Raw genomic sequence first — 26,304 nt, 5'->3', positions numbered from 1 at the left:
TATTAGAAGTTTAATTTTAATTCATGTACATAATTTTACTCTTCATTGACTGAGGATCATTAAAATTGATAAATCTCAAGTTTTTCTAATTTCATTTTTGTATTGTGTTTATCTGACATGATCCACATCCAAGAGGATACCCTCTTTTGTTGGTCTATGGAATCTATAATTAATCAAGTCAAATCTAATCTAATTGCAAGAATATCATATCACTGACAATCTGGCCTGAAAAATATGAGTAATATTAAAACACTGTGATAAATATTGACTAATAGACACCACTTACAATATTACCTGCGAATGTTCTCAGATAATGGTTGTGATAGTACTTTTAACAGAAACATGGAGTAACCATCCTGTTAAAAAAAAGGTAAAATTCTTTTCTCTTTTTTATTAACGCTTCTCTAGGCTTCTTGAAGTTGCATGCCAAATAGAGCATGGGTGTAACACCTGGCAAATTAACTGCACACATGTGATAGGCACAATTTGAAACACTACCTTTTCAGCATGATTGCATTTTGAGCATTATTCATTTCAAATTTTATTAGTATGGAATATGAATGACAGAACTATTTGTTAAAATAAATACTGATTGTTAATTTCATCAAAAGTTTTATTGTACTGGTACACAAATTTCTTTTGTGCAAGTACTGTAATGCTGAGAGAGGCTTCTTCACTAATGCAGCAACAGTTCATTGTATACAGAGACAACTTAAATACATGTTCTTCACCAACAAGCAAAAGCTGTTATGTGATAAAAAACCTGATAAGTTTGTTTATTTTTCTAACTCTTTACATGTATCTCAGATTAACGTTGTAAAAATAAGTTTAACATTTCTCAGAATTAACTGATCTGCAGTATTGTGTCATTAATAATGTCCACATACACTGGACTGTGAAATGCTAACTAAACCTCCAAGGTGAAATTTAGTGATATTTGGAACGATTAATTTGCTTTTCATGCTAGTTTAATGATCTACAATAATCCAGGTATTGCATATTACTGAGTCAATAATTCAACATTTATTTTACCATCTTCATTTGAAAACTGTGAGGCCAACTGCACCAAATGGGTAGTATTTCAATACAGTAAGCTTGTATGTAGGCTGTTTAGGTTTTCTTGTTGGTAACGCCACATAGCGCTCTGTGTGAGAATCACTGGCTGTGCTGTGTGCAGTCTGTGTCTAGTTTGCATTGTTGTCTGCCATTGTAGTGTTGGGCAGCGGCAGGTGGATGTGAACAGCGCGTAGCGTTGCTCAGTTGGAGGTGAGCCGCCAGCAGTGGTGGATGTGGGGAGAGAGATGGCGGAGTTTTGAAATTTGTCATGAACTGCTATATTTATATATGATGATATCAAGGTAAATACATTGTTTGTTCTCTATTAATATCTTTCATTTGCTAACTATCCCTATCAGTAATTAGTGCCTTCCATAGTTTGAATCTTATATTTAGCTGGCAGTAGTGGCGCTCGCTGTATTGCAGTAGCTTGAGCAGTGAAGATTTTTGTGAGGTAAGTGATTTGTGAAAGGTATAGTTTAATGTTAGTCAGGGCCATTCTTTTGTAGGGAATTTTGAAAGTCAGATTGCGTTGCGCTAACAAAATATTGTGTGTCAGTTTAAGGACAGTCGTGTATAAATAGTTCAAAGGGGACGTTTCATATGGCGACCCTTAGCCGAGGATACCTCACTGGAATCTTCTGATTTTTTTCTTGTAGTTTGTGTAATTGGTGTAGCTATTGTTTATTGATAGCGCGTAATCATAAAGAGAATTTCCTTTGTAGTTGTAGTTTTTCATTGTTGTACAGTAAAACAGTTGTGGCATGCATGTAGATTTGCACCAAGTATTTCGTAGCTGCGCTGGCAATTAAGTAGACATTATTTCCATTGCTATGTTATTTTATTTTGCTCTTCAAATTGTGCTTTTCTGTGTTATCGTGTGAAATATTGTGACAATTATGGCGTGTGAAAAACGTAATACTAGGCTCCAAAGTAAACTGAGAAATGACAGTGAAGACGAAGGCAGTGTGTTAGCGCCGCAGAGTAATGAATTAACTAATGTTCAAAGTAGTAATTTGGTAATTGCGCATAGGGAAATGGAGCGGGCGGCAAACAATGGTGTAGACAGTGAAACAGGTAGTGAACAGGGAAGCGTTATCGATCGATTGGTCGGCAACAGCTCGCCTCAGGAATCGGGAATGACAGAACACAATATTGCAAATACTGCAGACTCAGGTTTTGGGTTCTCACCGTTTTCTCAAATGAGTCAAGACACATTTTCCGCTTGTCAAAATGTGAATGCTGCCGGTGCAACTTCACTGCCGAAAAGCACTGAGGAACATGTTTCAGACACCAGTGCATTGTTATTACAATTAATGCAACAAATGGGGCAAAAGCTTGAAAAGTTAGACAGAATGGAACAACACCAGAGACAAACACAGCAACAGTTAGACACAGTGGAACAAAATCTCAAAAAGTTAGACACAATGGAACAACACCAGAGACAAACACAGCAACAGTTAGACACAGTGGAACAAAACCTCAAAAAGTTAGACACAATGGAACAAAATCAGAGACAAACACAGCAACAGCTTCAAAAGTTAGACTCATTGGAACAAACTCTTGAACAAACGCGTGAAGATTTAACTACTGAGTTACATAACATTGAATCGAAATGTCAAAAAGTCTGTAATGACGTAAAAACTCAAATTTGTGAGCATTTTCAACCTATTTTTTCGCGGCATGAAAATGCATTACAAAATCACGAAGCAGCCATAAAAGAACTGCAAATTATTGTTCATGAAAATCATGAGACCTTGCCTTGCATCTACCGATTCGGTTACGCAACTTGCAAAAACTCAGGAAAACTTTAAGGACACAGTAGATACTCTGAAACTTGGTTCAGAAAAACACACTGAGGAAATAAGTACACTATCGGAGAAAGTAGCCGAACTTTTGGATCAGTTCACTAATTTATCTATGAAGGTAGATGATAATCTGATTGACGCAAGACCGGTAGTCCTTAATGACACAGAAGAGTACGAACAAATTAGGAAATTCAAACAAAATCAGAATCAAATTAATACACAACACCAAAGAGAAATCCGGGAAGTACAAGATCAGCTGACACAGGTAATACAAGAATTACGTATTTCAGAGGACACTCGCGCTCCAACACGGGAAGAGGGACTTAGAAATACGGAAAAGCCGCAAAATAATAACACAGGGCATTTCGGAAGTTATGAAAGAAATTGGCAATGTGCACCGAATTTTGAGATGGAACGGCCGACACGACCTAACAATGACTGATATGCGACTCGCCGACATGATGATTTTGACTATAAGCTGTTCATTACTACACGTAAATCCAAAACATTTAAGAATTCTGGCAACGACATTCATCCACAAGCATGGCTCCATCAATTCTCTCATTGCTTTCCTCCCAACTGGTCGTTGGAACACAGATTAGAATTTATGTGTGGCTACTTAGAGAATGAACCAGCTGTAAGAATGCGATCGGTCATTCACGATTGCCACAGTGAAGGAGAATTTTACCATGCCTTCCTCTCAGCATATTGGTCTCAAGCCACACAAGACCGAGTAAAACATGGTATCATAATGATGAAACATTTCGAACAATCTGAATTCTCCAGTCTTGTGAAATATTTTGAAGACATGTTGCACAAGAATCAGTACCTGTCAAACCCATACAGCCCCTCAGAACTCATCCGCATTTGCTTAATCAAATTACCTGAACATTTACGACATATTATTTTGGCAGGACGTTGCAAAGACGACATTGAAGCTTTTCAGGGACTGTTACAAGAACTGGAAAGTGACACTGACAAACGCGAAACCAGGAACACAACAATTACAGGTCACATCCGTCGCAATTCCGCGATGAAAGAAGTAATAACTTGACACGACAAGGCTATTCTCACAACACAAATCGTGACCAAAACAGACACCACCCGTATGACAACCGTTGGCAGAGTAGTAATAACTACAGGGAAAGATCGCATTTCCGTAGTAATGAATATGACAGAGATAACCACAGAAACAGACAATATGGGAACCAAAACAATTATTACCAGGGGAGACAGGATAACTTCAGACGCAACAGTTCAGCGCGGAGTTACGATTCAGGGAGAAATTCTCCACCACGTGACGGACAAGGAAGAAACTACGGAAGCTACCGACATGGCGACAGACGATATATTCGTAACGACAGACCTGAATTGCATCAGAACTGGCGGGATTCAAACAGAGCAGGGCCCTCTCGAGGAAGTGAATTTGTAGAAGTTAGGTCTCCTAATCCCAATAACGACGCGCGCCAACAAAGAAACAGACAATGACTCGCACCGCAGGCAACCACGTGCGGCCTCTGGCTCAGGGAAAAATAACATAGACGCTAACGTTGAGAAAAATTCCAGTTTTCTTTACCGACGTATACAACATGATAATTGCTTTGAAGTTGAAACTCTGCGTACTAGGAATAGTAAAGGTTTACACCACATTTCACATGTAAAACCGTTTATTGAAAGATAATCTGCTTTTTAACTTAGTCTTTGTCATAAAATTTTTCGCTTCACATTACTAATATGCTTTGTCAGACTTAGAATCTGTTAACATACAACAATGTTTGAAGTTAAATATCCAATCAAGAACCAAGAGAACTTATTTAAACAGAAATGACGAATGCATTGTTACAGTGAACAGACGTCACAGTGTTATTGTGTGTGTACATTCTTGCTTGTTTCTTGCACGATTGCGTAACGACTATAAGGCTCACATACTTAGAACATTTACCAGTACTGCTAATGAGATTTTAATGCAACATTTTGGTTGACCTGAAAATATATTCTGGAATTAAAGTACTTTCTGTGAGATACCAGATGACACAGTGTTAGTTATGTGACAGCTACACGATTTTATGACGACGCTACTAATGAGTGACAATTTACAATGTTGCTTTTGCAGTGTTTCTGTTTTATATCTGCACAGTTTTCTGTTTTATTCTGGAAAGTAAAACAGGTTTTAGTAGTAACTTTTGTGGTATAGCTACAATGAGACTGCCTTTTCCGTAGCACAACAATACGTTACAGCACAGTACTTTCCTCATCACGGCAATAAGCGTAATAACTTAGACATTTATACGCAAAGCATTTCACTTTTGTGTATTATGAGGTAAGTACATTGACTTTTGCAGAACTTAGCTTTCGGAGGACGATAACTACGACACTTCCACACAGATTATGTTGCAACAAGACGCACATTTAGCGCTACAGTACACGTATTTGAGTGATTAATTTTGTACTTAAAACATTTATTTTTAAAGATTTTTGAATTGCAAAGAAAGTTTTCCGTGATACATTTCATTCCATTGCTGTAATCTGTAACACCTGAGGGTATAATTACATTAATCCTCAGGGGGGTACACGCTTACTTTGTGTACCATGTGTGTGGCAACCACAAGGAACCCTAGCTAATATGGTATTTGCTTATACAACTTTACACATCGGTACCATATTTCTCTAACACACAAATTACACAGCTATCTGATCATTTAACTGAGACATAAACATTTTTTTACTGCATCAGTGACACATGTTTACGCAATACACAGTTGGGTAACTTCACACTTATGAAACTGTATTTTGTCTGTACTTTGTAAACTGTTCATATTTTTTCAGAATCATTGTGATACTATGAGAGCTTTGAATGATGTATTTGGTAAGGGAGCATGATTTTAAAGTACGTTTGATGTAGATGACACTATTGAAACGAGCAGAGAATTTGTTTAGGTTTTGAAATTATTACAGAAAGCTACGACGTTTTTGAGATTTGACTGAGGTGTTATGATGTTATTATTACGACGACGATGTGTACTATGCTGTTGAGATATGTTTATGATCAATAAGATGATGCTACCGTATATGAGGAATAAGAAGTATGTTGGAAACCAAGAATCGTACTTTAAGAGTTATGAAATGTGCGTAAATGCGTGTCTGTATCACAATGTTGACGAATATTTTATTTGGACACTTATATTTATAGGATTTACTTTCTACAGATTTGCAACGCTAATTCTTGACCTGTGAAATATTTTTGTGTGAGACTGTCACTATAGCGGAAACTGCTGTCGTAAATATTTCCGTAAGAAAGTTAAGTGACCACCTGCACGTAATGCATCGCGGGCACCCACCTGGGCGACAGCCGCCCGAAAAAAAGCCATTAGCCTTTCAGCGGCACAGGTAGAAAAAAAGAAAGGGGAGGCCATTGTCCTCGCTATTGACATTTCCTTGTTGAAAGCATACTGTGGAGCTCGTAATTTATGATATTTACTAAAATGCCTAATGAAATGATTAGAAACATTTTACATCTATTGTCTTTGTAGTTAAGAGATTGCTCATTTTGTTTAATATCTCGTTTCCAGCTGTGTTGCAGCATTGGTTTCATAAAATAAAATTAAATACATTGGCTAATGTGAACACTTTCTGTCAACAGATCTATTAAATAATAATTTTGTGATCCACATTCTTCAAAAAAGGAGCACTTGGAAAGGAAAGAACAATAAGAAGGGACTAGTAACAGTAACTGCATACATAATATTCTTTTCAAGTACATGGTAATATTTCTTTTACAATAAGTTGTTGTGGTGCACCACTTTAATTACTTAGACATTAAGATGTGATTATACATTTCCCTTATCTGCATTGTTATCTTTAGTGTACTATTTTTTCTGCTTGAGCTATGTCATGTTTAGATATAAGCTGCTGTTTGCCAGGCATAGTGCTACTGAACTTTAATTTGTTACTCTGCTAAGCCAGATTTATTTTTTTGTTTGCTGCGCATTGCCTCATATTAGTTGTAATGTTGAATTGCTTGGTAATTTAGATTTACTGTAGCTTGCTTTGCGATTTTCCATTTTTTTTTTCATTGCTGTTTATATTAATTGTTTTATGTGCTGCTGCATTGCCTCGTCCCTTAGTTTAGCATCTGAGCTCAGTAGATTTAAGTTAGCTTAAGAGGGGGTAGACTATATAAGAAACTGACTATGGAGAATAGGTAAAGAATGCATTGCGAAGTTATATGAAAAAGATTTGGGCCCAAATGAGTATTGTACAATCAGAAATAATTATTTTGAAAGAAATATGAACAGAATACAGAAAGCAGGCTTAGATAGGACTTTTTGGGAATAATGATGAACAAAGGGAGATCTCCATGCAAAATACTGCAGTAAAACAAACCCTGTTTTTTCCTTTTGTGTTATCCCACTATATGTTTGTGTACCCTTGTGTATTTGTTTTCTTCCTGTCTCTGTGTACTGTTTCATAGAACCTTTTTCTCTTCTAATACTAAGTTCACTATGATGAGGAATACTGTTATCCTCAAATACAATTGGCATTAATGATGTGTTATTTACTTTGTAAAGGTGTTTAGACATTATTTATTCTGTCTTGTGTTAATGCTCATGTGTGAAGTTGATGTTTCGAAAGTTATTCTGATCTTTTATGTATTTACTTATGTCATAATTCCTGTAACACTGATGTATATGTTAGTTCGATTCTTTTGTAAAACCTGTACCACGAATGTTATCTGTATTGTTATGTTCTTTAATGATGTATTTTGTACCTTTGTAATTGTATTCTTATGTTATAAAATTGTAATTGACACCAGTTCATCAACTTAAGTAACTTGTAAGTTACATTTCACTGCACACGTTTCAGTTGGTCATAGTATATGGACAATATGTGAGAAGTAGGGACTGTTAGTGTTTGCACGTGTGTTGATAATTCAGCAAGGGACTGGATAACAGCATTGCTCGTTCTAAGGACAATTCCAAAAAACTTTGTGAGTGCACAAGTGGTGGTTTATGGACTTGCTATATTCTCCGCAAGACTCTTCGATGGTGAATGTGCACCTGCACAATCGCAACAGATGGCTGCTGGCCATCTCTACAAGGACTACAGTGGGTCTGCACCTCTTGTGGCCCACCAATACCATTATCTCTACAAGGACTACAGTGGGTCTGCATCTATGATGACCCACCAACGCCATTATTTCTATAAGGACTACAGTGGGTCTGCATCTTTGATGACCCACCAATACCATTATTTCTACAAGGACTGCAGTGGGTCTGCACCTCTGGTGGCCCACCAATACCGCAATCTCTACCAAGACTCCAGTGGGTCTGCTCTGTGATGACCTACCTACCAATATTCTTCCAAACTACGACTGACTCTGCTGTGGGTTTGCTCTGTTGTGGCCCATTACCTGTCAGCATGTCAAGAGTCAGCACTGTCTTTCCGTTGGAAGGACAACACTACTTCTTCAAGACTGCATGGAAATCCATTACTTCTGTGTGCAATTTCTTTTACTAATGAGACTTTGTGAAAAAAAACCTGTAATTACTATTATGATGAATGATCAGGACTATCTTTATGGACTGTGAGAAAATTTTAGCTTTTGACCAACATTGTATCAATAAGTGTGTGCATTTGATTTCTTTGTTATTGTAATTATGAAAATTTTTTTTCAAATCTGTATTGGCCACTGCCCAATCCAATTTGTAAAATTTTTTGTGGGGAGTATGGGGGCTATGTAAGTAGGCTGTTTAGGTTTTCTTATTGGTAACGCCACGTAGCGCTCTGTGTGAGAATCACTGGCTGTGCTGTGTGCAGTCTGTGTCTAGTTTGCATTGTTGTCTGCCATTGTAGTGTTGGGCAGCGGCAGGTGGATGTGAACAGCGCGTAGCGTTGCTCAGTTGGAGGTGAGCCGCCAGCAGTGGTGGATGTGGGGAGAGAGATGGCGGAGTTTTGAAATTTGTCATGAACTGCTATATTTATATATGATGATATCAAGGTAAATACATTGTTTGTTCTCTATTAATATCTTTCATTTGCTAACTATCCCTATCAGTAGTTAGTGCCCTCCATAGTTTGAATCTTATATTTAGCTGGCAGTAGTGGCGCTCGCTGTATTGCAGTAGCTTGAGCAGCGAAGATTTTTGTGAGGTAAGTGATTTGTGAAAGGTATAGTTTAATGTTAGTCAGGGCCATTCTTTTGTAGGGAATTTTGAAAGTCAGATTGCGTTGCGCTAACAAAATATTGTGTGTCAGTTTAAGCACAGTCATGTATAATTGTTCAAAGGGGACGTTTCATAAGCTGTAACCAGCTTAATTCAAAAGACTAATGTGTTTGCATACTCCTGTTCTGTCCCAATTAAACTTTCTAAGCAAATCAACTTAACTAACATATCAAAGCTTTTTATTGCTATTTAATTCACTTAATGTAATAACAGCATGTCTGAGGGCCTATAAAGGATGATCGATATACGTTACAACAGATTTTAGCACTGTATTCGGTGGAAAGTTACAGCTCCACATCAACAACTTCAGATTCCATTTTCTTCGCATTCAAATGTTTCATGCAACAAGTGTCATGGTCAGTCCTCTTTGTGATTCAGTGGCTCAGTGTTAATGTGGCAGACTATGGGTTATAAGGTAATGGGTTTGATTCTGGGACAGTCGTAGTCTTTTTATGTGTGTTTTATCATTCTTTCACCTCTAGCAATGTTTGTTAATGTGAAAAAAGTCTAATATCGCTGCAGTTTACTGTCCACATTAAATTGTAGCTTCCTTATAACACACTGAGCAAAGGCAGTTCACAGGCTGAAGAAAGGCAACAGCATACCACCTCCAACAGGACCATGTCTAATAAAGCTCAGTGGTGTTGAAACCAGTATCCGTGGTACTGACAGTTTCACCTTTAACTGAGATATCAGTGGATTATTTTTCCTACTTTTGTGCCCTGTTTTGTTGTAAAGTGGGTTCGAGTCTGATGATAAATTATAGCACTTCAGTTAACATAATTTATTCCATCAACGGCAGTATACATTCTCTGCTTCATTTTAAAGGGCTGCAAATTACAGCCTTGCATAATTAATAGGGAAGTCACTTCTTTCGTAGACTGTTATACTACTTTAGTTACTGTCATTGTATGACGAAACTAAATATTTGTGTAAGCACACTGATTATGTTGAAGAATAGCATTTAACATTGGTTTAATAAAGGCAAGGCCTCCAGTCCAGATTGTATACCAGTCATGTTTCTCTCAGAGTATGCTGAAAAAATAGCTCCATATTTATCAATTATATACAACGACTCGCTCACAGAAAGATCCGTACCTAAAGACTGGAAAACTGCTCAAGTCACACCAATACCCAAACAGGGAAGTAGGAGTAATCCGCTGAATTACAGGCCTATATCACTAACGTCGATCTGCAGTAGGATTTTGGAACACATACTGTATTCGAACATTATGAAGTACCTCGAAGGAAACGATTTATTGACACATAGTCAGCACGGTTTCAGAAAATACCGTTCTTGTGAAACACAACTAGCTCTCTATACTCATGAAGTAATAAGTGCTATCGACAGGGTATGTCAAATTGATTCCATCTTTTAAGATTTCCAGAAGGCTTTCGACACCGTTCCTCACAAGCGTCTTCTAACTAAACTGCCTGCCTGCGGAGTATCGCCTCAATTGTGTGACTGGATTCGTGATTTCCTTTCAGAAAGGTCACAGTTCGTAGTAATAGACGGAAAGTCATCGAACAAAACAGAAGAAATGGCTCTGAGCACTATAGGACTTAACATCTTAGGTCATCAGTCCCCAAGAACATCCATGCCCCAGGCAGAATTCGAACCTGCGACCGTAGCAGTCGCGCGGCTCCGGACTGTGCGCCTAGAACCGCTAGACCACCGCGGCCGGCACAGAAGAAATATCGGGCGTTCCGCAAGGAAGTGTTACAGGCCCTATATTTTTCCTGATCTACACTCCTGGAAATGGAAAAAAGAACACATTGACACCGGTGTGTCAGACCCACCTTACTTGCTCCGGACACTGCGAGAGGGCTGTACAAGCAATGATCACACGCACGGCACAGCGGACACACCAGGAACCGCGGTGTTGGCCGTCGAATGGCGCTAGCTGCGCAGCATTTGTGCACCGCCGCCGTCAGTGTCAGCCAGTTTGCCGTGGCATACGGAGCTCCATCGCAGTCTTTAACACTGGTAGCATGCCGCGACAGCGTGGACGTGAACCGTATGTGCAGTTGACGGACTTTAAGCGAGGGCGTATAGTGGGCATGCGGGAGGCCGGGTGGACGTACCGCCGAATTGCTCAACACGTGGGGCGTGAGGTCTCCACAGTACATCGATGTTGTCGCCAGTGGTCGGCGGAAGGTGCACGTGCCCGTCGACCTGGGACCGGACCGCAGCGACGCACGAATGCACGCCAAGACCGTAGGATCCTACGCAGTGCCGTAGGGGACCGCACCGCCACTTCCCAGCAAATTAGGGACACTGTTGCTCCTGGGGTATCGGCGAGGACCATTCGCAACCGTCTCCATGAAGCTGGGCTACGGTCCCGCACACCGTTAGGCCGTCTTCCGCTCACGCCCCAACATCGTGCAGCCCGCCTCCAGTGGTGTCGCGACAGGCGTGAATGGAGGGACGAATGGAGACGTGTCGTCTTCAGCGATGAGAGTCGCTTCTGCCTTGGTGCCAATGATGGTCGTATGCGTGTTTGGCGCCGTGCAGGTGAGCGCCACAATCAGGACTGCATACGACCGAGGCACACAGGGCCAACACCCGGCATCATGGTGTGGGGAGCGATCTCCTACACTGGCCGTACACCACTGGTGATCGTCGAGGGGACACTGAATAGTGCACGGTACATCCAAACCGTCATCGAACCCATCGTTCTACCATTCCTAGACCGGCAAGGGAACTTGCTGTTCCAACAGGACAATGCACGTCCGCATGTATCCCGTGCCACCCAACGTGCTCTAGAAGGTGTAAGTCAACTACCCTGGCCAGCAAGATCTCCGGATCTGTCCCCCATTGAGCATGTTTGGGACTGGATGAAGCGTCGTCTCACGCGGTCTGCACGTCCAGCACGAACGCTGGTCCAACTGAGGCGCCAGGTGGAAATGGCATGGCAAGCCGTTCCACAGGACTACATCCAGCATCTCTACGATCGTCTCCATGGGAGAATAGCAGCCTGCATTGCTGCGAAAGGTGGATATACACTGTACTAGTGCCGACATTGTGCATCCTCTGTTGCCTGTGTCTATGTGCCTGTGGTTCTGTCAGTGTGATCATGTGATGTATCTGACCCCAGGAATGTGTCAATAAAGTTTCCCCTTCCTGGGACAGTGAGTTCACGGTGTTCTTATTTCAATTTCCAGGAGCGTATATTAATGACATAGGAGACAATCTAAGTAGCCGTCTTAGATTGTTTGTAGATGCTGCTGTCATTTACCGTCTTGTAAAGTCATCAGATGATCAAAACGACTTGCAAAATGATTTAGATAAGATATCGGTATGGTGCGAAAAGTGGCAATTGACCCTGAATAAGGAAAAGTGTGAAGTTAATCACATGAGTACTAAAAGAAATCAGCTAAATTTCGATTACGCGATAAGTCACACAAATCTGAAGGTTGTAAATTCAACTAAATAGTTAGGGATTACAATCACAAATAACCTAAATCGGAACGATCACATAGATAATATTGTGGGTAGAAAAAACCAAAGACTTCGATTCATTGACAGAACACTTAGAAGGTGCAACAGGTCTACTAAAGAGACTGTTTACACCACGCATGTCCGCCCTATTCTGGAGTATTGTTGTGCGGTGTGGGATCCGTTTCAGGTGCGACTGACGGATGACATCGAAAAATTACAAAGAAGGGTAGCTCGTTTTGTATTATCGCGAAATAGGTGAGATAGTGTCAGAGACATGATACGTGAATTGGAGTGGCTATCATTAAAACAAAGGCGTTTTCCGTTGCGACGGGATCTTCTCATGAAATTACAATCACCTGTTTTCTCCTCCGATTGCGAAAACATTCTGCTGCCACCCACCTACATAGGGAGAAATTATCATCACGATAAAATAAGAGAAATCAGGGCTCGCACAGAAAAATTTAAGAGCTCGTTTTTCCCGCGTGCCATTCGAGAGTGGAATGCTAGAGAGACAGCTTGAAGGTGGTTCATTGAACCCTCTGCCAGGCACTTTATTGTGAATAGCAGAGTAATCACATAGATGTAGATGTATTCTCTGTGTAAAGCCGCGTGGTGGAGCCGCCCGCTCTGAAGCGCCTGTCACGCCCCGCGCGGCTCCCCCCGTCTCAGGTTCGAGTCCTCCCTCGAGCATGGGTGTGTGTGTGTGTGTGTGTGTGTGTGTGTGTGTGTGTGTGTGTGTGTGTTGTGCTTAGCGTAAGTTACTTTAAGTTGGCCTAAGTAGTGTTTGAACTTGGGGGCCGATGACTTCAGCGGTTTCAACCTATAAGATCTTACCACAATTTCCAAAATTTTTCTCTGTGTAAAATTGCTGAAGTGCACTTTACTTTATTCTCTGATGTGAAGTATTTACGTTTCTTGTGTGAGCTGATACAATTATAACATATAAAAGATTTTGCATGAGGAAGGATTACGTTATTTGTAAATGTTGCTTACTTTCGATTACATTAAAAATTGTTAGATAATGACTAGCAGTTGGTGTAGGTGGAAGAATTAGGTAGTGCATGTCACTGGAAAAGAAAGAAGCCTCCCTTTGTCAGGTAACGTGTGCCATAAATTCCTGTTACAGTTGGTTCGATTTTTGCCATTGAGGAAGACTTACTACAGCATCACAAGGAAGGAACAACAGAATGTATATTTCTAAAATATCATCAATCCTGATACCATCCTGCAAGTACTTGACTCGCAATTTAATTCACAATTGTGGAAAGAGTTCCTAGAAAATAACAGTATGCATCCTATCTTAATTTCCATGAATTAACCATCTTCTAATCCCCCAAAATACGCGATCTGTGAATTTTAACGTTCTTTAGAACGTGCATTGTTAGTAAACACACACTTTAAACGAGAAGCTGTCGGAATGTGAGCAATTAATGAACAGCCTCAGCCACAGCAATACTGGCAAAGTGTTTTATTTTCTGGGATAGCTAGTACTGCACGTTCACACAGTCTATAATTTCTCCAGTCCCCACAAAGTAGGTGAGCTTATTTTCTGTAACTTATTGACAAACGAAATATTTATCTTAAGTTCAAAATAATAGGGGAGCATTTTACAAATTAATTAGTTTGTTAATCACAAAGCAGGAAGAATCAGAAAAAAAATTGTATCCATATAAAATGATGGAAGTTCAGCATTTGTTACCAACGAATTCTCGAAGACTTTAAGCCCAGAAATAAACAAGTATGGAACAAAAGAAAATAGTCTCAGAAAACATTTATGATATTACAGTCATTGACGTTTCACGGCTTTCTACAACTGAGTATCCGAGTGAATTTAAAGCATATTTTAATGGTTCAAATGGCTCTGAGCACTATGGGACTCAACTGCTGTGGTCATAAGTCCCCTAGAACTTAGAACTACTTAAACCTAACTAACCTAAGGACAGCACACAACACCCAGCCATCACGAGGCAGAGAAAATCCCTGACCCCGCCGGGAATCGAACCCGGGAACCCGGGCGTGGGAAGCGAGAACGCTACCGCACAACCACGAGCTGCGGACAGTGTGCCTTTGTCGTTACCCATACCATCAAAAGGTAAACAAATGTTTTCTCTAAGACAGGGACTCTGCCTATACTCGTTTCCTAAGGGTTTTCATTTACATCATTCTGGTGTCCTTGTCTCTCTGCAGTGTGAAAAATGGGTAACCAAGATTAATACACCTCAAGTAGTAGGTATTCTTGATGAAGTATCCCATTTGCCCACCAGACCTCTTCGTTTACAGTACTGAAGTAATTATTCTGAGTTGGCTCAGTGCATAAAAAAGTTGCGATTTCGCCCCCTTACTATCCTAACTCTATAACTGCGGCAGAAGAGAGGTGAAATCTCTCGCAAGGGAAACATCACCCCACCAGCTGTTGATACGGAAACAATAATTTACTTTCACACTCTGTTGCACATTCTCACAGTCGTCCGTTTACTTCGGCAGACATGGACTGGAGAGTGCCAAATAAATCACCCAGTCTCTGGTGAAATTCTCTTTAGCGCCAACAAATTAAGGCAGTCTCCAGAGCTAGTAAACGTTTTCGCAACAATTTTTAAGGCCCATTCATTTTAACTGGAATTTAATTTATGGCCGAAGTTCTGCTTCAGCACAAACTGCAATAAATCACGCAGTCCGGCGCACCTGAGCGGACCGTATGCTACAGGCCGTTTTCTTGGCGTTTCTTCCCCTCCTTTGCTGGAACTTCTCCGCCGTATCCGGCGAAAGATAAACGTCGCGAGAACTGGTTAAGTTCAGCGCGGCATACATGTATTACGATGGCGTTATTGCGGGGCCCGACAGAAAGGAGGCAGCCAGTTCTCGGCGGGAGAAGTTTTGGGCTTTGTTCTTGAAGGGCTGCGCGAGTCAGCGGGCCAGCCGGTGGGGAACAATGGCCGCTAGCCCCGGGCAGCCAGGAGAGCCCACTCGCAAAACGGGGAATCCCCGCTAAGCGCCGGCGGCACGCTGCCGGCTTCTTGCGCCTCCGGACCTCTGCCCGCACACTGCAACGGTCGTTTGGAGAGCGCGAGGCACGCGCAACTGAACTCCCGTCCACAGCTCACAGACGGATTATTCGCAGATCCGCTTTCCGTCCGTAAAGTATACTCGCTGCGGGGAAATACCAGCTGGCGACCGCACTGACTTTCAGAACTTATAGCTTCTACCCGGTGATTATAATCAAAGGCGTTTCCAACATCAGATGAGTCTAGGCGGCCGCCTAGGGCGGTAAAATTTCAGGGGTGGCAAAAGGCGGAAAAAATTAACTTCAAATAAAGCAACGAAAAATAGAGCAAAAAAAAAATTGAAATATTTAATTGTTTGAAAAGCATACATGACAGGTACTTAGGAAGTCTTCACTCACTTTGACGAAAGTAAACACCTGCGTCAAAGCTAAAGCAGCCACTAGTGAGTACGGCCAGCGTGTGTAACTCAATGGGTTGCAAGCAGTCTCCCGTCCCTTACTTAGGACCACTAACTCCAGTGAAGGGGAAGAGCCAGTACCTTTAAACAAACGTTTCTACCTCACTGGGATTCGAACACAGGCCCATCCCAGACGAATGATCAGAAGCCAATCACTTAGGCCACTTCGCCACCAGGGCGGCTAATAAAAACTGCTGACCTTTTTAAAAGAAAATGCAAACAAAGAATCATTTAAATATTTATTCGCTATTTCCATTAGTCTGGAAAATTTCAAAAATTGAGGACCAAAAATGAGAAATTGACGACGTTTGTTGACTTCAATCAGTTTTAAAGGAATGGAGGACACAGCAAGAAACCTTAGGACTGTCCCCAGACATGAGGACATATGGTCACTTTAATTTAACGACTAAAAGTGTAATTGGGAATACAGGAGGCTTCATTTTACAATTCTCGCCTAGGGCGGCAAAACACATAGCAAAGGCTCTGGTTACATTAAACTGCAACTATTCACAGAGGTCCAGTGTGGGCTATACTTAACGTATCGTATGGCAGCGAATCTTGGTAGATATGCTAATACGTTAGTGCAGAACAGATTTACGCTGGAAAACAAATTATTTCCAGTTGTGACCACCAGTTGCAAATCTGGCGCTGTACACTGCATGATGGTATGACATCCACGCTGTCCTTTGGCAAGCCATACCGCGAGTGAAGAGTGTGGCTATCAAGAAGAGAGACAGTACGCTGTTAGTGAAACTGTTTTATGTAGATGGCAAAATTACAGTGCTGGATTGAGAGAGTACGGCCGCCTGAAAGACAGGAAGAATGGTCCGATGCCATTAAATGGTTTAAGTGAGATGATAATGAAAATTCGAAAACACGGGCGAGCTTGCTGTGGCACCTGGAAGAAGAAACCGTCCTATCCCGGTGGAAGTTATTGACGAGGCTGCATTTGCTGTTGCTGCAACTGACCTATGCAGCGTATACACCGGGCAGCGCTAGTGCTCGTGCTGTGTCACGAGAATTTTTCATCTCATTGTCATCAGTACAGCAAGTTTTGCGTTCTGTTTTAGACTTGTATCTCTCCAAAATCCAGACGACACAGCAACTGAAACCTCGTGATCGGTAGCAAAGTTCTGAATTTGCTCGTCAGTGTCAGGCACAGATAGTTGTTGATGGCATGTGGCCGGGCAATGTTCTGTGGAGTGACGACGCACATTTTTCACTACAGGGTGCAATGAATACACAGAACCGCCGAATTTTGTGTACTGCTAAACCGTGTGTTGTGCTCAAAGAGCCATTGTACACACCATATGTGACTGTATAGTGTGGATTCGCAAGCACCTTTCTTCTCTGTCCGCTCGTCTCTGAAGAGGATGCGCCCAGAGGGATTGTCAAGTGTACTGTGAAATCCGTGTTTTATCGAGATCTTCTTGTACAGCATGTGATTCCTGCTTTGGAAGAGCATAACTGTGTGGAAACCATTGTGTTCATGCAAGATGGGGCAACAGATGCCCAGTGAAAGACCTACTTAATGCAAGCTTCCACGAAAGATTTATCTCCAGAGGTTTCCCAGCTGCGAGGCCTGATAGACCACCTGATGTGCATCTCTGTGACTTTTGACTCTGGAGATACGTGAAAGAAAGCGTTCACCATTGACACGTTCAGTCTCTGCCTGATCTGAAGGCTGGTATGTAGGAACACGTCGTTCACATTTCACAGGAACTGTTGATCACGAAACTTTACGGATACAGCATCTCGTCGCTGTCTCCGGCGCTCATACTAAACAAATTGCGCAAGCAGCAGTTAAGAACAAAATCAAGATTATGCCTTTCTCACTTGTTTGACCGTTTCTGGCCATGTTCCGTTCATAATTCATCATATATGAAAGCATTTCCGTAAGTCTTGAGTTCACAGCGCCACATTTGCGCCTGGAGTCCAAAATTGGAACTCATTTTTTTCCAGTGTAAATCGGTTCCTCATAAACGCATTAGAATATCTATTAAGTTCCGCTGTCGTATGGTAATGACAGCCAACACTGCACCTCTGTGAGTAGCTCCACTTTAATTAATACCACCGATACCCATGCTGCAATAACCAGACGTCCCGATTTGACCGGGACAGTTCCAGTTTTTGGAGTTCAGTCTCTTTGTCCCCACCTGCTGGTGCCGTGACGACTAAATATTCCGGTTTTTAGAAATCAAATCAAATTCTCAACATGCCAAATTTAAACAGTCGCAAAATCCCCAAGATTTATAGAAGCTCGAAATTTAACGCGGACTTCAGCGCGAGATGCTAATAACAGTTTCCAAAACCAAACTTCGTCTCGAAACTTGGCAGGACATCCAAAGAGACTCCGGTCGTATGTGAAGTATGTTAGCGGCAAAAAACAATCAAAGGCTTCTCTGCGCGATAACAATGGAGATACTATCGAAGACAGTGCTGCCAAAACAGAGTTACTAAACACAGCCTTCCAAATGTGTTCACAAAGGAAAACGAAGTAAATATTCCAAAATTCGAATCAAGAACAGCTGCCAACATGAGTAACGTAGAAGTAAATATCCTCGGAGTAATGAGTCTGTCTGACGGGGGAGCATAAGAGATCGGTTTTCGAAAATGTTTTACCTACGAGAGTGTCGCCTCGATCAGTGCCCAGCTTCATCGTACCTTCTCAAAAGCTTCAGACACTTTTGATTGCAAAATACAAGTGATTCCAGTCAAAATCAACTTTGTAGCCAAGTTGTTGTTGTTGTGGTCTTCAGTCCTGAGACTGGTTTGATGCAGCTCTCCATGCTACTCTATCCTGTGCAAGCTTCTTCATCTCTCAGTACCTACTGCAACCTACATCCTTCTGAATCTGCTTAGTGTATTCATCTCTTGGTCTCCCTCTACGATTTTTACCCTCCACACTGCCCTCCAATAGTAAATTGGTGATCCCTTGATGCCTCAGAACATGTCCTACCAACCGATCCCTTCTTCTGGTCAAGTTGTGCCACAAACTTCTCTTCTCCCCAATCCTATTCAATACCTCCTCATTAGTTACGTGATCTACCCACCTTATCTTCAGCATTCTTCTGTAGCACCACGTTTCGAAAGCTTCTATTCTCTTCTTGTCCAAACTATTTATCGTCCATATTTCACTTCCATACATGGCTACACTCCATACAAATACTTTCAGAAATGACTTCCTGACACTTAAATCTATACTCGATGTTAACAAATTTCTCTTCTTCAGAAACGCTTTCCTTGCCATTGCCAGTCTACATTTTATATCCTCTCTACTTCGACCATCATCAGTTATTTTGCTCCCCAAATAGCAAAACTCCTTTACTACTTTAAGTGTCTCATTTCCTAATCTAATTCCCTCAGCATCACCCGACTTAATTCGACTACATTCCATTATCCTCGTTTTGCTTTTGTTGATGTTCATCTTATATCCTCCTTTCAAGACACTGTCCATTCCATTCAACTGCTCTTCCAAGTCCTTTGCTGTCTCTGACAGAATTACAATGTCACCGGCGAACCTCAAAGTTTTAATTTCTTCTCCATGGATTTTAATACCTACTTCAAATTTTTCTTTTGTTTCATTTACTGCTTGCTCAATATACAGATTGAACAACATCGGGGAGAGGCTACAACCCTGTCTTACTCCCTTCCCAACCACTGCTTCCCTTTCATATCCCTCGACTCTTATAACTGCCATCTGGTTTCTGTACAAATTGTAAATAGCCTTTCGCTCCCTGTATTTTACCCCTGCCACCTTTAGAATTTGAAAGAGTATTCCAGTCAACGTTGTCAAAAGCTTTCTCTAAGTCTACAAATACTAGAAACGTAGGTTTGCGTTTCCTTAATCTTTCTTCTAAGATTAGTCGTAAGGTCAGTATTGCCTCACGTGTTCCAGTGTTTCTACGGAATCCAAACTGATCTTCCCCGAGGTTGGCTTCTACTAGTTTTTCCATTCGTCTGTAAAACGTCTGTAGCCAAGTATAAATTAGTTTACTCCTTCCTGTAAGTAGACTCTTTGTCTTAAATAACAGATGTCATGAGGCATTAGTACTAATGTATTTGGAGTGTTCACTTAGGGAAGAAGTTGCTGAATATTCCCAAGGATGTTTATTTGCTCTGAAGTGAACCGTATAAATATCGGAATCGTACTGCGTTGCACCTGACTGCATACATGGATAGCTTGCATGACTCTAAGCTGGCGATCTTTAAGAAATATTTTCCAAGCCAATTTCGTTTTTCACACCCGGTATTTCAAATTACGAGTGTTGGCTTCAATAGTGCAAATATGGTGCTGGCACAATTTGCTCTAATTATTATACCATGAGTTTCTGTATGTCCTACTGCGAAGAATAATGGAACGTTTTCTGTGTTCACACGAATGTGCGAATGAATGTATTACATTCAAAGAACGGCACCTTAGGCTGTTGCTTGTGTATCTGACCACCAATAATCGAGTTCATGATAGGAACCATTTTTAAACCGTAGATTGACATCACATCAAACCGAAGGAATGTTCCTTTGCGTCAAGTACGTGATTGTTTCCACTTTTAGCGTCTGTCTCATATGCGTGCATCTATTATCTTACTCCATCACTCACAAAGTGCAAAAATCAAGAGTCTGTTGCAGGGTTCAACACACTGTCTAACACGGCCGTTTCATAAGCTAATGACTGAGTCAACTCATGCTTGTTTCGACACTCCCTTTAAGCTTTAAGATGACTGCTTGAGTGAAATTGATAGTCTGTATGAGTAAATACACGTCACAGCAGCTGGGGCGGTTTAGTGGTACCGTTCATTACATACACTAAAGTTTTACGACACTACTGGTGGAAAATATTCTGTTTAATTCATCTTTATTGCTGGGTATCGTCTGAAGAAATGTTACTGCGTTGTACTAAATACAGTGATGTGAGTCGGCTTCACAAGTACATCTGCTCAGTGATTAATATTTTGTCTCATACTCGTTAAAAATGCCCTAATCTGATTTTGAGTTTTTACATGCAGTGCTAATTGTTTTGGAAAGGTCCTTTTGTGTGTAATTAGTGTGTGTTACCACTCATACGTAACAGTTGGCGGTGGTGCAGACCAAAACCAGGCTCAATTACAGTTAATTACAAACAATAGGCCATTGCAAAGGGAAACATAGGTACAAACAAGGTAACTGCGAAGAAACCATGAGTAACACAAGAAAAACTTCAATTGATCGATGAAAGGAGGAAGTACAAAAATGTTCAGGGAAATGCAGGAATACAGAAATACAAGTCGCTGAGGAATGAAATAAATAGGAAGTGCAGGAAAGCAAAGACGAAACGGCTGCATGAAAAAAGCCAAGAAATCGAAAAAGAAATAATTGTTGGAAGGACTGACTCAACATACAGGAAAGTCAAAACAATCTGCCGTGACATAAAAAGCAAGGATAATAACATTAAGACTGCAATTGGAATTCCACTGTTAAATGCAGAGAAAGAGCGGATAGGTATAAAGCGTACACTGAATGCCTCTACGCGGGGGAAAATTTGTCTGATGTGTTAGAAGAAAAAACAGGAGATGATTTAGAAGAGATAGGGCATCCAGTATTAGAATTTAAGAGAGGTTTGGGGGACTTATGATCAAGGCAGAAGGGGTAGATAACATTCCATCAGAATTTCTAAAGTCATTAGGGGAACTAGCAACAAAACGACTATTCACGTTGATGTGTAGAATATATGAGTTTGGTGACATACGATCTGACTTTCGGAAAAATATCATCCATACAATTCCGAAGACTGCAAGAGCTGACAAGTGCGAGAATATCGCGCAATCAGCTTAACAGATCTTGCATCCAAGTTGCTGACAAGAATAGTATGCAAAATAATGGAAAATAAAATTGAAGATGTGTTAGATGAGGACCAGTTTGGCTTTAGGGAAAGTAAAGGCACCAGAGAGGCAATACTCACGTTGCGGCTGATAATGAAAGCAAATCTGAAGAAAAAGCAAGACACGTTCATAGGATTTAACGACCTGAAAAAAAAGTTCGATAGTGTAAAATGGTGTAAGATGTTCGAAATTCTGAGAAAAATAGGGGTAAGCTATAGGGAGAGACGGGTAATATACAATATGTCCAAGAGCTAAGAGGTAATAATAAGAGTGGACCACCAAGAACGAAGCGTTCGAATTAAAAAGGGTGTAGTAAGACAGGGATGTAGACTTTCGCTCCTCCTGTTCAACCTGTACATCGAAGAAGCAATGACGGAAATAAAAGAACGGTTCGGGAGTGGAATTAAAATTCAAAGTGAAATGATATCAATGATACGATTCGCTAATGATGTTGCTACCCTGAGTGAAAGCGAAGAAGAATTACTTGATCTGCTGAATGGAATGAACAGTCAAGTGAGTACAGAGTATGGATTGAGAGTAAATCGAAGAAAGACGAAAGTAATGAGAAACAGCAAAAATGAGAACAGCGAGGAACTTAACATCCGAATTGATGGTCACGAAGTAGATGAAGTTAAGGAATTATGCTACCTAGGCAGCAAAATAACCAATGACGGGAGGTGTAAGGACAACAAGAGCACACTAGTCGTCGCAAAAAACGCATTCCTGGAAATACAAGTCTAGTAGTATGAAGCATAGGCCTTAATTTGAGGAATAAATTTCCTAAAATGTGCGTTTAGAGCACAGCATTGTGTGGTAGTGAAACATGGGTTGTGGGTAAACCGTAACAGAAGAGGATGGAAGCATTTGAGATGTGCTGCAGGCGAATGTTGATTCTTAGATGGACTTATAAGGTATGGAATGAGGAGGTTCTGCGCAGAATCGGAGAGGAAAGGAATATATGGAAAACACTGACAAGAAGAGGGGATAGGATGATAGGACATCTGTCAAGACATCAGGGAATGACTTTCATGGTACTAGAAGGGGTTGCAGAGAGCAAAACCTGCAGAGGAAGACAGAGATTGGAATACGTCCAGCAGTTAATTGAGGACGTGAATTGCAACTGCTACTCTGAGATGAAGTGGTTGGCACAGGAAAGGAATTCCTGGCGGGCCGCGTCAAACCAATCAGAAGACTGATGGCCCAAAAACAAAGGCAAATTATTGGAGGAGAGTACGATTTAATGTGTATCAGTGCTGTGCAGTATGTTACGATTCTGACACACCGATCTTGACGACAGATTTCGATGTTTGTGTGACGTCACGGTCTCTACTTTTGATTATGTGAACCGTAGACGAGAGCCATATTTGGCAAAAGCATATGAACTGTTTTGATTTGAACCTGAAATCCGGATGAGAACTGTCCAGTTGCACACGATGATTGTATCGTGACAATTTCGTGTTGACGTATTTCGATACCTGCAAGTATAGTCAGTGAGAACGTTTCGCTAAGACTGTAAGAATCATTGCTTGAAACTCCTGAAAAATGGTTTATTCTGTGCAAAACCGCTTAATTTTCCCGAGGGCATGCAGCTCTACTGTATGTTTAAATGATGGTGGCATCCTGGTGGGTAAAATATTCCAGAGGTAAAATAGTCCCCTATTCGGATTTACAGACGGGGACTAAATAGGAGGATGTCGTCATTAGGAGAAGCAAAACTGGCGTTCTACGGATCAGAGGGTGGATTCGCACAATCGGATAGGTGGGTTAGGACATTTAAAAAGAGGAAGTGATAGGTTGAAGTTCGATATAGTGGGGATCAGTGAAGTGCGGTGGAAAGATGAGTAGGACCTCTGGTCAGGTGGGTACACGGTTATAAACAGAGGTGATGCAGGAGTAGTTTCAATAGTGAATCAGAAAATAAGAATGAGATAAGCTAATATGAGCAGCATAGTGGACACGTTATCGTAGCCAGTATAAACATAAAGCCAACGCCCACCACAGTAGTACAAGTTTACGTGCCAACTGACTAAGCGGATGATGAAGAGACTGAAAGAATGTATAATGAGATAAAAGACATTATTCAGGTAGTTAAGGGAGAGATTGACTGGAATTAGGCAATAGGAAGTGGAACAGAAGCAAAAATTGTAGAAGAAGGTGAACTGGGGGAAAGGAATGCTAAAGGAAGTCGCCTGGTAGAATTTTGAACAGAGCATAACTCAATCATCGTTAACAACCATGAAAGGGGAGATCTGGAGACACTGGAAGGTCTCAAATTCATTACATTGTGGTGAGACAGACATTTCGGAACAAGATTTTAAATATAAGACATTTGCAGGGGCAAATGTGGACTCTGACCGTGATTTATGTTTATGATCCGTGGATTAAAACAAGATTTTGCAAAAACGTAGAAAATTAATAGATGGGTTTAGGATAAGTTGAAAGATTCAGGGGTCATTGAGAGTTTCAAAGGGAGCGTTAGACGGCGTTTCGCTGAAACAGGAGAAAGGAATACGATAGAAGACAAACGGATAGCTTTGAGAGAGGAAATATGGAGCAGAGGATCAAATACGTAAAAATCCAAGGCTTAGAAAAAATACTTGGATGTCACAGGAGATAATGAATATATCTGATGAAAGGAGAGAATATAAAAATGCAGCAAATAAAACAGACGAAAGGGAGTACAAAAATCTAAAAAATTAGACTGACAGAAAGCACAAAATGGCTAAGCAGGAATGGCTAGACCATAAATGTAAATCTGTAGAAGCATGTACGACAAAGGGACAGAGGCCTTTGAAGAAAAGAGAAACAGGTTTATGAATATCAGGAGCTCAGAATGAAATGAAGTACTATGCAAATGAATGTACAGAAGGGCTGTACAAGGGAAATGAAGAGAGTGTTACAGAAATGGAAGAGGAAGTAGAAGAAGATGAGAGGGGAGATGTGACAGAATGTGACAGAGTTCTGAAAAACTTCAGCCGAAACAAGGCCTCTTGAGCAGAAGACATTCCCTCAGAACTGCTGATACCTATGGGAGAGCCAACCATGACAAACATATTTCATCTGGTGTACAAGATAAGAATGTAATAATTCGAACTCCAAAGAAAGCAATTACTGGCAAGTGTGAAAATTACTGAACCATCAGTTTAATTAGTCATTGCTGCAAAATACAGAATATCGGGAAAATGGGTAGAAGGCGACCTTGGGGAAGATCCGTTTGGGTTCCAGAGAAATGCTGAAATACACGAGACAATGATCCTACGAATTATCTTAGAAGACCGGTTAAAGAAAGGAAAAATGACGTTTATAGTTTTCGTAGACTTAGAGAAAGCTTTTGACAATGTTGAATGGAATAAAACCTTTCAACTTCTGAAAGTAGCACGTGTAAAACATAGGGAGCGAAAAGTTATGTATGGAGCTTGCACATAAACCAGACTGCAGTTATAAAAAGTTGAAGGGCATGAAAGGCAAGGGAATGAGACAAGGCTGTAGCCCATCCCAGATGTAATTCAAGACGTACGTTCAGCAGGCAGTATAGGAAGCTAAAGAAACATTTGGAGAAGAAATTAAAGTTCAAGGAGAAGGAATACAAACTTTGAGATTTGCCGATTACATAATAATTCTGTCAGAGACAGCAAAGCACTTGCAAGTGCATGGGATGGACAGCGTCTTGAAAGGGCGAGATGAACGTTAACAAAATCAAAACGTAGATAATGGAATGTAATCGAATTAAATCAGGTGGTGGTGAAGGAATTAAATAAGGAATGAGACACTGAAAGTGGTAGACGAGGTTTGCAATTTAATCAGTAAAATAACTGATAACGGCGGATGTAGAGCGGATATAAAATCGACACTGACAATAGCAAAAAACCTCTTCTGAAGAAAATAAATTTATTGACATCGAATATAAATTTAAGTAGAACATAAACAAGGTCGGCATTTGTCGTAATATCATCTTTCCTTTTACTTAGGGGTAGATAGCGTAACTAATCAGGAGATACTGCATAGAATTTGGGAGAAAAGAAATTTATGGGAAAATTTGACTAAAAGGAGGTATCGCTTGATAGGACGCCTTCTGAGACATCAGGGGATCGGCAGTTTAATTTTGGAGGAAAGTGCATGTGTGTGGAGGGAGGGGGGAGGGGGCGAGGCGATGGGGAATGAGTAGGGGTGAAATTTGCAGAGCGAGACCAAGGGAGAGTTACAGTAAGCAGGTTCAGACTGATGTAGGTTGCAGTAGTTATTCGGAGAAGATGGGGATAGTGCAGGCTGGAGTAGTATGGAGAGCTGTAACTAACCAATCTTAGGACTGAAAGCCACGACAGCAGCAACAACAGGTGTCTTTTTTCCCTAGATGCATGCATGAGTCACTGAATACATAACCTCCTCCATTATATTAGAAAATAAGGTAGTCCCGTATGTAATACATTTTCCTGTTAAAGAATGTGCATTATATTCCT

General features: G+C 40.9%; 1 protein-coding gene across 1 annotated transcript in view; it reads left to right on the top strand.

Annotated features, from left to right (window-relative positions):
• The window catches only part of LOC124594314 (proline-rich protein 2-like), a 78,052-nt gene extending 62,582 nt beyond the window's left edge, over nucleotides 1-15,470 (top strand). The window contains exon 3 of the mRNA XM_047132677.1: nucleotides 15,372-15,470. Coding sequence (XP_046988633.1) covers nucleotides 15,372-15,470 — 99 coding nt within the window. The remainder of the gene's footprint in view (nucleotides 1-15,371) is intronic.
• Nucleotides 15,471-26,304: the final 10,834 nt, after the last annotated feature.

Source organism: Schistocerca americana, chromosome 2 (genome assembly GCF_021461395.2).
Source record: "Schistocerca americana isolate TAMUIC-IGC-003095 chromosome 2, iqSchAmer2.1, whole genome shotgun sequence".
Classification (NCBI taxonomy): Eukaryota; Metazoa; Arthropoda; class Insecta; order Orthoptera; family Acrididae; genus Schistocerca; species Schistocerca americana.
Note: the sequence above shows the minus strand (reverse complement) of the source record. Positions and strands in the feature narration are given on the sequence as shown.